This window comes from Cuculus canorus, chromosome 1, assembly GCF_017976375.1.
Source record: "Cuculus canorus isolate bCucCan1 chromosome 1, bCucCan1.pri, whole genome shotgun sequence".
NCBI classification, from domain to species: Eukaryota; Metazoa; Chordata; class Aves; order Cuculiformes; family Cuculidae; genus Cuculus; species Cuculus canorus.
This window is the reverse complement of record NC_071401.1, coordinates 52588925-52600980: the sequence shown is the minus strand read 5'-3', so window position 1 is coordinate 52600980 and position 12056 is coordinate 52588925. Positions and strand designations below refer to the sequence as shown.

General features: G+C 44.7%; 1 protein-coding gene across 1 annotated transcript in view; it reads left to right on the top strand.

Annotated features, from left to right (window-relative positions):
• The first annotated feature begins 10006 nt into the window (after positions 1-10006).
• Positions 10007-12056, top strand: part of DNAJC3 (DnaJ heat shock protein family (Hsp40) member C3) — a 42418-nt gene continuing 40368 nt past the window's right edge. The window contains exon 1 of the mRNA XM_054056702.1: positions 10007-10242. Coding sequence (XP_053912677.1) covers positions 10161-10242 — 82 coding nt within the window. The 5' untranslated portion in view covers positions 10007-10160. The remainder of the gene's footprint in view (positions 10243-12056) is intronic.

Here is a 12056-nt window from a genome sequence, read left to right as displayed (position 1 = left end):
CTCCAGTTTATACCCATTCTCACTCGTCCTATCATTACGAGCCCTATGAACAGTCCCTCCCCAGCTTTCTTGTAGCCCCCTTCAGGTACTGGAAAATTCTTATAAGAATCATCTAAACCTCTCCTGGCACATCTCACTTTTTAATATAAGGGAAGTTAAAAGAAGGGGAAGGCTGACACATGAAATTAAAGGCATTTTTTGCCACGCAGTCACCGAAAACAATGCATTTAAACAAGTCAAGGAGTGTACTCCACAGGGAGAAGGGAAGGCTGGCTGCTGCAAAGTGGGCAGCGTACCAGGGCAGGTAGTGGATGTGACCTGACCCAGCCCATCCACAGGGCTGGAGGAGGGACCCCAGGGGAGTCAGGTCCCATGGTGGGGGTAGCTCTTTCCTGAGTGTCTGCCTAAAGTGTGCAAGAGGACACCTAGTTCCAATGAGGGAGTAAGGCGTCCCTGAAGGTATCTTAGGTAGAAAGATTGGGTAAAATGAAAATCCTGGGCTGTATCAAGTGTGACCAGCAGGTCACGAGAGGTGATTCTGCCCCTCTGTTCTGCTCTTCTGAGACCTCCCCTGGAGTCCTGTGTTCAGTTCTGGAGTCCTCAGAATGAGAAGGACATGGAACTGTTGGAGCAGGTCCAGAGGAGGGCCCAAGAAGTCGTGGATGCCCTCTCCCTGGAGATTTTCAAGGCCAGGTTGCATGAGGCTTTGAGCAGTCTGCTCTAGTGGGAGGTGTCCCTGCCCATGGCAGGGGGGTTGGAACTGGATAATCTTTAAGGTCCTTCCAACTCATTCTATGATATGATTCTATCATGTAATACGCTACCTATCATGCAGGTGGAGTCAGTACAATGGCTACAGGTTATATCAGATACTCCTGATTTTCTTCCTCTTCCCTGCAAGATTTTGAATTGTGCTTTTTGCCCAAATAAATGCTGTGCAGCCTTCATGGTAAGGAGGAAAATTTCCAGTTGTTTTTATTTAATATAAATTATGCCAGCAAATTCAGCAGAGATTACCATTGCAAATTAAGACACTTAATCTTCATTGAGGAATTCTGTTCAGTCAGGGAGACACCATTTTTGTCCAAAGTACACAGCCAATAAGCTCTGGAAAACTTTTGGCTCTCTACATGCATGCTCGGAGACTTAACCAAGATGCCAGCTTTCCTTCCTGGACCACAAATTTTTTTGCAACCATATTGGTGTGGGCACACAAGCTGTGTACACCGGATCTTAAGAAAATTAAGTAATCATTTGAAATACTCTACTTTTTAACGTCCTATGGGTACCTCAGTGTGCTGCAGTCACTAATGGGCATTTAATCCATAGAATCAGGCTAGAGCTAGTCTCAAGGAAAACCTGAACATGTGCAAAATGTAGACCTCGGGTCTTCAGTACATACTTTTGCATCTGCAGGTCTGCTGTGGGGCTACTAATGCAGGCATTGCCAGAGGATGATGCGGATATCAAGACCTTAGTGTGGTAAACCTTAATTAACACTAATAATGAGGAGAGAACTTTTAAAACCAGGAATGTGACAGTCACAGGCTCTTTGGGTCAGACCTAGAGGCAAATATGCAATGTGAGTTGATGATCACGTTATGTGAATGGTTGGAGCGCTTACTTAGAAAGCAAGATCCACCAGTCCAGTTCCTCCTGTGCCAAAGACATTTTATAACCCATGCCCTTCTTAAAATGCCCTAACAGCAACACCATGATCTGTTCAGCATGCCTTCTAAGGATTTCTTGCTGAAGCTGTTTTTTATCTCAAAGTAAATGTGATCTGAGTAAGAAAATGTCAGAGTATCCCATCAGTTGATATGGGAAAATGTGTATGAAGTGTGCTGAAACACTTTGATCTTGACCGCTTATTCTATTATCTGTTTAATATAAAATACACAAGAGCTAGAATCAAGTTTTCTGTTCTGTGAGGGAAGGGCCATCACCCTCTCTGCTAGACAGAGTCTCATTCTTTCCCTGTTCCTTCCAGAGCTGGATTAATCTTTAATTACTTGCTGCAAGCAGTACAACATCACTTGGCAAAAGTGGGTATTCTTTAACTCACGTTAGTGCCTGGTTCCTCCTTCCTCTCCTTATATCACACAGCTCAGTGACAAAGGCACTCTCCTAAAACATGCACAGATTTACTAGGAGAGGACCAAGAGCATTTTAGCTTTTCCTGGTCAGCACGACTTGACACAGGAGGTATTGGACAGCCAGCAGCCTGGCTGGAGCAGACAGGTGGTTACTGTTTGGGCACAAACAGGCAGTGGTGCACAACTGCCATAAATCCAACGTGCACTGACATCTGCCGGGAAGATTTTGGTTGATATCTAGCTGCACAGTTGATGCACCCTCTGGACTGATGCATTGAGAGGTGGTTAACTTTCTCCATTGACCTCCTTCTGAAGTTCAGTAATCGTTACATTTAACAGACACAGTGTGAGAACACATGGGATATGCTCCTCTGGAGAGCCAGTTTAACATTATGCCCAGCTTGTGCACTAAAAAAGCCTCTCAGCAGCTCCTTTCTTGAAGACATTTGCTTTGGGTGTATTTTTCTCTTTAGGTGCCTAGGAGACAGCAAAATACTAGCTTTTCCAGTTAGCTACTGACCTTTCTTTAGCATAATAGATGATAGCTGAATGGGAATTTTGGGAGGCTAAAATTTGGGCTGAGATACTTCAGGTCTTCCAAGCATCCTAACTCAAAACCTTTTCTTCCCCTTGCAATGTTTTATTCCCAGCTTTTTACCCAGTGTTTTCACACTTCACATCTTCTACATTTTTTCTATTCTGGGCTCATTATTGCTCCACTAACACATCATTTTCCACATGTCTGCCTACTATAAATAAAGATCATTCCCAATTTATTGTCCAAGCTTATCAAATAATGTCTACATTCCAATTATACTTAAGTCCTCTACTTAATGTACATGACTCTGGTAATATGCTTTGGTTGTGTGCATGGTGGTTTTATGAAAAAATTTCATATGATCTGCTGTTTTAGGAGGATTTTCTATATTCTTTTGACACACTGAAAGGCTGAATATGTATATTTTCTTGGTGGAATTCATTAAAAAGAAATAGGGAAGGCCAGAGGTTTATAAGAATTAGAAATACTTTTATGGGGAAGCTGAGGGGGCAGGGAGGAAGCAAAGAATTAAAGACATAAAATGACGTAACGGGAAGTGAATTAGAGTGCAAGAAGTAAACCTAGTGTATTGTTATTAGAGCAAGGTATTTGTGAGGCTTATGGAGGGTAACTGCAACTGGAGAACACAAGAAAGAGAGATTATTCTGATTGTGGGGTGAAATGGCTGTGGCTATTTGGGAAACGTTCTGGGTAGCTGTGGAAGGTGTCGGGGCAAAGCACGGGTTGGCTGGTCCCCATCAGGTGTCAGGGCAGGACCCGGCAGCCAGAGCCAGTCTCACGTCCTGGGAGCAGAGTAAATGGGAGCCCTGGAGTAGCCCCAGCCCTGGGCATGGGACACCTCTCTGGGAACAGGGACAGGCTGGGGCTTGGCAGGGCCTGTGGCTGGGCAGGGCAGGACAGTGGGGAGCTGGCGACTGGCTCTACTATGGTGAGGCTGGGGCAGGGGCTGAGGATCCCAGGGGATATGATATGCGGTCCTAGGTCCTGGGCAGGTGGAAAGAGGCTGGGCAGGGACAGCCAGGCCTGGCAGTGCCCTTGGGGTGCCGATACAATGCATTACATGAACAAATTATCTGCATGTGTTGTGGGATGGAGGAGGATGCCATACATGTTCTGCAAGCTGTTTTAACCTTGAACTGAGAAACAGATTCTTCTTTCTCCTACAGCATTCCCAGAGCAACTCACACCAGTAATCATTAACTCCGGTGGAAAGTTGACTTGAGTAGCATGGTACAGGTATAATAATGAGTCTACACAGGTTCTCACTTTAATTAATCTTTTCCTTCCTGCCAACTCCCTCCACTGCACATTTTTAATGCCCATAATACTTCCATTCATTCAGACTTTTCTTCAATTAGTTTACCTGAAGAAATTATTTCTTTTATTACAGGAAAGCAATGCATATAGAAGAAAAGTATGAGGCAGGATGAGGCACTCTCCTGTGTTCTCTGTGCCACCTCCTTCATTCCAACACACACCATCAGCTGTGATTAAGCAGTTTGAAGAGACACTGTCCCATGTAGTTTAACAAATTTCGGTTTTGAGTTTGGGTACTTCAGACTTTTCTGCAACTAAATCTTCTTTCTTTCAAATAAAACAGTTTCTCTTAAAGGTTTGTCTTCATGTAACAAGTCTAGCTGGATTTTACTGAGATGGCCACAGTTCATTTACCCTCCTTTCTCCCAAATATGGAGGGAATTCAACTTAACTCTAAAGAAACATCTGTAAACTCACTGACTGTGAGTTTAATCTATTTTACATGTAGACATTTTTGTAATAGCATCTTAACTGTCTTATTTGTGGTGAAACCTAAGTGATATGCCAAGAACAGCATAATGAAGCTTTTTAACTTCTTCGGTGAGCGTAGCCTGTAATTTCTATCTAAATTCTGATGACTTTTTTGTTGTCTCATTAATTTCTTTCCCAGTATGTGAACAATAATGTCATTAGAGGTACCATCTTTTTAGTACAGGGATACTTTCCTGACCGTTCAAACCCCTTTCTTGCTCTGTCATAATTTTCATTTGGCCAAGAGCCTCAGGGTACAGACTACATACCACTGTGCGACAAGGAAGGGGAAGGCTGCAGGTCTTCATCCAAGATGATGGCAGTTGACTCCATCCATTCCTTTGCCAAGCAGAATTTGACCAGGAATCTCTGCAGATGCTCAACAGAGTAACTCAAACTATGTCAGCCTCAGCCTGGCTCGCTGTTTGCCGTAACTCAGCAGTCCACATACCCCTGAGCCCTGTTGTTGAGCTTGGGATGCAGCGCTGAAACGGGAACCATATTTGCACTGCTTCCAGGTGGTCTGCAGCTCCAGGAAAGGTAGACATCCCTCTTCCAACTCATTGGGCTCATCCAGTGACCTCCATTCAGCCAAGCTCAGGTCTGCACTCACAAAAAAATCCACTATCTGACACATGTGGTATTTAAATTTTTTGTATTTAGAAACCATTTATATAATTGGAGCAAAAGGAAGGTCACTGAACACTGAAATTGAATCAAGGACTTAGTTTTTAACACTTAGCAATCTCTAGGTGAATTTTTAATGGCATACATTACACATTTGTTCTTTTTCTAGCAACTACATTGCAGATTTACACTGAGAGGGATGCAATAATTTTTGTGGGCAAGAAAAAAACCCATATGAAAAAGTTAAAAAGGATCATCTCTCCCAACATCATACAAGAGCAATCTGTTAAAAAAAAAAAGAGAATAGAGGGAAAAAGTCCTTCCAGGACCCTGTGTGTCATCATATCTAATACAGACTTACTAGTGTACTATATCTGAAAAGGTTCCTCAGTTAATAAATAGAAACTATAGATTTAACTATGTCTACCACGTGTCACTATATTCAGTTCACCGTCGCCATTTGAAGAGTGTCTTCGAGTCATTCCTTGCTAATTGCCGCCCTCTGCTGTTTCTATTACCCGCAGTAACTTTGAGAAAATTCCTTGGTTTGGTGTCTTTTGAGCCCTTCGAACAATAGTATAGTCTTTGCCATCCATCCTTTCACTCCAAAACTCAAGACTGATGAAGAAAGTTGTTTCTGACAGTAGTCTTAATTTTGATCAATCCATTTGAAAGACTTTTTGCATTACAGCAGTATTGCTTTGCTATTTTTCTAATTCCAAAATATAATGTTATGATGTCATACTCATTTGTTCTTTCAAGTCTTTCTCCTCTTCTGCTTCTGAAATTGCACAAGGGAATATGTGTCAAAGAACTTTTTCTCCCAGGTTTATACTTGATACCTAAATAATATATGTTTGGGGATCTGTGATAATCAAGAATGGTCCTTCATGGTTTATGGTCTTCAAGAATTGCTGTGTAATTCTGTATACCTGGTGGCATCTACAGCACAGAGTGACAATGCTGAATGCTTTCTCTTTGAGCAGATCATTTCGTAGCATTGCCGTCACACATTGTTCTTTATATAACTGTGCCAGGCTGAAATATTGATCTTGGCTCAGTATTTCAGGGCCAAGGTCAAGGGCTTCTCAAGCATCTACTAAAAATGATACTTGACACTTCAGTCATGCTACTTTTACCTTGCTTTAAGGGATTTGATGCTCAAACTTTTAGGCTTGTTGTTCCAGTACCAGATACTGAGTTTTCTCCTGATTTTGTTAAAGGCCCATTAAGCATTTCATCATTTCTATTCAGCTATTTTACGGGGTTGGAGGTGTAAATTTCCCTTTCATATTAATTTTATCTGGCTTTGGTCTAATACTTTTCTTGTCAGGTAAAATCAAAGGAATCAATTCACTGTAACAGCGACTGCATTTTGCTCAGTTCAGTTTTAGGCTTTCATTTTTTCTTATCCGTAGGGCTATAGAGTTGTCATGTTCTACCTCACACTGACATCTTCAGGTATGTGAGTGTACCTGCAGAAAGAAAAAAGAAATTTAAGTGGTTGCCAAATCAGATTTCAAGTTTCAAGTTTTTACTTTTCTTGGCAGATTTCCCCTGAGAAAATGATGTTTGGTTGTTTTATTTTTTTACATTGATGGGGTATAATATAGAATACACCCCTATACAAATTGTCCAACAACACTAGGCATAATATTTGAAACAATAAACAACAAGACACATACAAGATTAGTTTTTCTGTGGTAGCTAAGAATAGATTGTATTTTCACACTGAAAATAAAGGAAGAGAGGTCTCCAAACACGTGTTAGGTTGCAGGCTATCTTTCATAGGCTTCGCTTTCAGTTTACAGATCCAATATAAACTTTTAGCATGAAAATACTGCTCTCTTTTAAGTAATATCACCATTTTTTCTGCAGTCTGGTAAATTCCTCAGTACTTTTGGCACCCCTGGAGGTCAGTGTAAGTCAAGGCCATGCTGACTATCTTGGGTTTGCTCTCAATTGAAAACAAGATTGTCTCCCAAGGATAATCAAGCAGTTTGAAACCACACATGCTTTCCTTCACTTTATGGCTAGGTCAGACACAGGGGTAAAAAAAACAGAATGAATTTACTTGTGAATCACAGAATCATGGAATGGTTTGGGTTGGAAGTGACCTTAAACATCATCCAGTTCCAGCTCCTCTGCCATGGCCAAGGATGCCTCCCACTAGATCAGATTGCTCGTAGCCTCATCCAGCCTGGCCTTGAACACCACCAGGGATGGGGCATTCACAACTTCTCTGGGCAACCTGGGCCAGTGCCTCACTATCCTCACATGAAAAAAAATCTTCCTAATATCTCATCTAAATCTCCCCTCTTTCAGGTTAAAACCATTACCCCTTCTCTTATCTCTGCACGCCTTGATAAAGAGCCCCCCACCAGCTCTCCTGTAGCTCCCCTTTAAGTACTGGAAGGTTGCTATAAGGTCTCCCCGCAGCCTTCTCTTCTCCAGGCTGAACAACCCCAACTCTCTCAGCTTGTCGATTACAGCCCATTTTTTTTCTTTTGAGTAGGCCAGAGATACTGACCTCAAATAATGAAGGATAACAGCAAATACCACACCCGAGAAGGACGAGAGGAAATAGCCTCAAGTTTTGCCAAGGGAGATTCAGAATAGGTATCAGGAAAAATTTCTTCACTGAAAGAGTTATCAGGCACTGGAACTAGTACCAAAAATGCTGGCAAATAAACACCCTAAGACTTGTTTTGGAGTTTTAGAAAGCAAGAATCCTTTATCAGGCCTGGGCAATGCGAGGGAGTGATCTCCATCAATCATGTGCAACGTGACAAGAGCTGGTTAGAGAATATATTTCCCACTTACATGCATATGTATAAACTTTCCCAGAAACCTTATGCATATTCTATTACTTCCCAAGGACTAATTTTAATGTTGTTATGAACTTCACAACAGTCAAACCTCTTGCTAATTTGGAGCTTTGGAGCCACCTCTGCCTGACCTTGCATTTGAGATAGGGAAAGACTGGAAACAGAGGTGATTGCATAAGACGACATATCTGTTCACTACAGTTCATACTTAACACAAGAAGTTATCATCTCCAAAGAATGAACAGTGTCTAGAAAAACACCGTTTGAAAGAAAACATGTTATCAGAGGCTCATTCTGTCTAACTTTCAAAAAATACAGTTACTCAGATGAAACTTAACTCTATTTAAATTAAAACTATTGCACTTTTTGTAATAGTAACTACTTCTTGTAACAGGCTACTCAGGTAAGTTGTTGAGTCACCATCCATGGACGGGTAGATGATATAGTTTAGTAGTGGACAGGTACGGTTGGACCCAATCATCTCAAAGGTCATTTCCAACCAAACGGCTCCAAATGACTAAGAAGGTGGCCCTTTATATTGTCATTGTTAAACTCATTTCCATTGGCCCCAACACCACCTGTTTCACCCCTGGCTGGCCCAAGGAAAGCACCTGCAGAGGGGCTGGAACACAGCTCTTCTTGCCCCAGAAGAAGCCTGGCTGTGCTAAGAGAAGGTAGGCAAAGAATCATAGAATCATTATGGTTGGAAAGGACCTCCAAGATAATTAACTGCAACCAAAGAGACACAGGATAACAGAGAAAGGGAGCTCATGATACAAGAAATAGTTACTATTACAAAAAGTGGACTAGTTTTGATTTAAGATAAAGCAGAGTTTCATCTAAGTAATGGTGGTTTTTTGAAAGTCAGATAGAATGTCCCTCTGATAACATGTTTTCTTCCAGCAGCTTTCCAGACACCATTCATTCTTTGGAGATTATACCATCTTGTGTTCAGTGTGATCTGTGCTGAACAGATGTGTCTTCTGTAATCCTGTTTGCAGTCTTTCCCTATCTCAAATGCAAGGTCAGGCAGAGCTGGCTCCAAAGCTCCAAATTAGCAAGAGTTTCAACTGTTGTGAAGTTCATAATAACATTAACACTAGCCCTAGGAAAGTAAAAGAATATGCATAAGATTTCTGGGAAAGTTTATACGCATGTAAGTGGGAAATATATTTTGTACCCATCTCTCGTCTGGCTGCATGTGATTGATGAAGATCACTCCTTTGCATTGCAAGGCCTGATAAAGGATGCTGGCTTTCTAAAACTCCAAAACCAGTCTTAAGAGAGTCTTAGAGGCTCCGAGGAGACCTTATAGCAGCCTTCCCATACCTGTAGGGGGCTACAAAAAAGCTGAGGAGGGACTGTTTACAAAGACTTGTAGTGATAGGATGAGGAGAACAGCTTTAAATTGGAAGGGGAAGATTTAGACTGGACATAAGTAGGAAATTCTTCAGAATGAGAGTGGTTGAGGCACTGGCACAGGTTGCCCGGGGAAGCTGTGGATGCCCCATCCCTGGAGGTGTTCAAGGCCAGGCTGGATGAGGCTTTGAGCAGCCTGGTCTAGTGGGAGGTGTCCCTGCCCATGGGAGGGGGTCTGGAACTGGACGGTCTCTAAGGTCCCTTCTGACTCAAACCGTTCTATGATTGCGTGATTCTATTAGTGAGCATTTTCGATATCAGCAGGGGGGCACGGGACAAACCACAAATCCAGACCGGGAGAGATAGAGTTTACCCACCCTGCTGGAGATCGGGGGAGGGGACACCGCGCCCTCCTTCGGGCACCACGTGGCGGGCAGACCCCGCCCCCCCTCGCTCCGCCCCCTGCGCGCACGCGAGCGGGAACACCGCCCCTCGGCGCGAACACAGCGCGCGCCGCGCCGCGCCCCGCCCCCCTCCTGCTACGCCGGCGCAGAGGAGCTCCCTCCCCCCACGCATCCCAGCTTAGGCGTCACGCCACTTCCGCGTCCGTCCAGCCGCTACCGCACCGCTCCGCCCCGCCCCTTCTTCCCGTTTGGCCGCGCAGGCGTGGAGGCGCCCGCACCCCTCCCCCCCTCCCCCCGCCCCCTCCCTACCATTTCAAGGCGTGGCGCGGACGCAGGCGGCTGTCCCGGCGCTCGCCGCGTCCGTCCGGGAGAGAGCGCGCCCAATCAGAGGAGCCCACGACCCAACCCGGAAGTAGTTGGAGCCTTCGGCGGCGGCGCCGCGATCGCCGCTTTGGCCTTTGCGGGAACGGGACGGGAGCGGCGGGAGGAGGAGGAGGACATGGTGTCTCCCGCGGCCTCCGTAGGCCGCCTGGGCTCCGCGCTGCCCTTCCTGCTCGTGCTGTGCGATCTGCTGTACCAGGGTGAGGGGCGGGTGGGGGGGCTCGTCCGTGGGGCAGCGGTGCCAGGCGGCCTCTGGGGTGGGAGGTGGGGAGCCAAAACCTCATCAGGGCTATGGAGAAGGGTGGATAATCTCTCCCTTTGTCAGAAACAGCGTGGCCAGCAGGACCAGGGCAGGGATTCTGTCTCTGTACTCGGCACTGGTGAGGCTCCACCCCGAATACTGTCTTCAGTTTTGGGCTTCTCCCTACAAGAAAAATATTGAGGTGCTAAAGCGTGTCCAGAGAAGAACAACAAAGCTGGTGAAAGGGCTGGAGAACAAGCCTGATGAGGAGCGGCTGAGGGAACTGGGTTGCTTAGCCTAGAGAAGAGGAGGCTGAGGGGAGATCTTGTCACTGTCTACAACTGCCTGAAAGGAGGTTGTAGTGGGGTGGGTGTTGGTCTCTTCTCCAAGTAAGAAGTGATGAGAGGGAATGGCTTCAGGTTGTGCCAAGGGTTGTTCAGGCTGGACATCAGGAAAAGTATCTTCACCAAGTGGTTTATCAGGCACTGGCCACGGGGGAGGTGGTTCAGTCGCCATTCTGGGAGGTACTTAAAGGAAAGGTAGGTGAAGTGCTTGGGAACACGATTTAGTAGTGGACAGGTACAGTTGGACTTGATGATCTCAAGGGTTTTTTCCAACCTAGCAATTCTATGATTCTGTGAACAAGGATAATGTTGCTGCTTGCAACCTGTTCAATTTTTGCCAAGTTCCTGGAAGTGTTACTTAAGATGGCTTAGTTTTCCATTGCCTCCTGGTGAGGTGCCAGCTGCTACGAGGTCTGGAAAAATGTTGTGGTGTCCGGGAGCGCAACTGTAATAGCATTGACAAGTTCCCTGCTGGCCATGAATTTCTCACTTCTGTAGGAATTTTGTCCAGTTTCCAAGTTCAAAGGCTTTTTCAACAGAGGAAGGACATGAATGTGTGGGAGCAAGCCCAGAAGAGCATCACAAAAATCATCAGAGGGCTGGAGCACCTCTGCTGTAAGAACAGGCTAAGAGAGTTGGGGTTGTTCAGCGCAGGGAAGGGAAAGCTGCATTTTATAGAAGCCGTTCAATACTTAAAAGGGGCCTACGGGAAAGTATTGTGGGGGCACTTTATCAGGGAGTGTGGGGATAAGATGAGGAGTAATGGTTTTAAGGTGAAAGAAGGGAGATTTAGATGAGATCTTGAGAAGAATTTTTTCCTGTGAGCATGGTGGGGCAGTGGCACAAGTTGCCCAGAGAAGCTGTGGGTGCCCTATCCCTGGAGGTGTTCAAGGCCAGGCTGTATGAGGCTTTGAGCAACCTGATCTAGCAGAATGTGATCCTGGCCGTGGCCAGGGGCTTGGTACTGTATGATCTTTAAGATCACTTCTGACCCAAACCGTTCAATGATTTAGTGGTCCCTTGCGGTCAGTCATTATTAGTGCCGGACCTCCAAATTTGCTGAGACTTTTGACAATTGTGTTGCATTTGTTTGTTTTTGATTTGTTATTGTGGTCGTTTTGGGGTTGGTTGCTTTTTTTTCTGCCTGTGCCTTTAGTATTTGGAGTCAGCAGAGAAGTTTTATCTGTGCTTTGTGCACCCTGTTTGTTTTCAGTATGCTGTCAGCAACACCTGTATTGCCAAACTTAAATTCACACAGTCCTGTTAAATGTATAACTTGGTTATACAATTGTGCATATAGTCAGAATTTCACCTGAGGAACATTCTTTAACTGGCAGTGGCAGATCGAGGTGGAACTGAAGCTCTTGTTAGTCAGAATAAGGGCACAGACTTAAGACTGACCTGAACTTGACATTAAAAACTCAGTTGA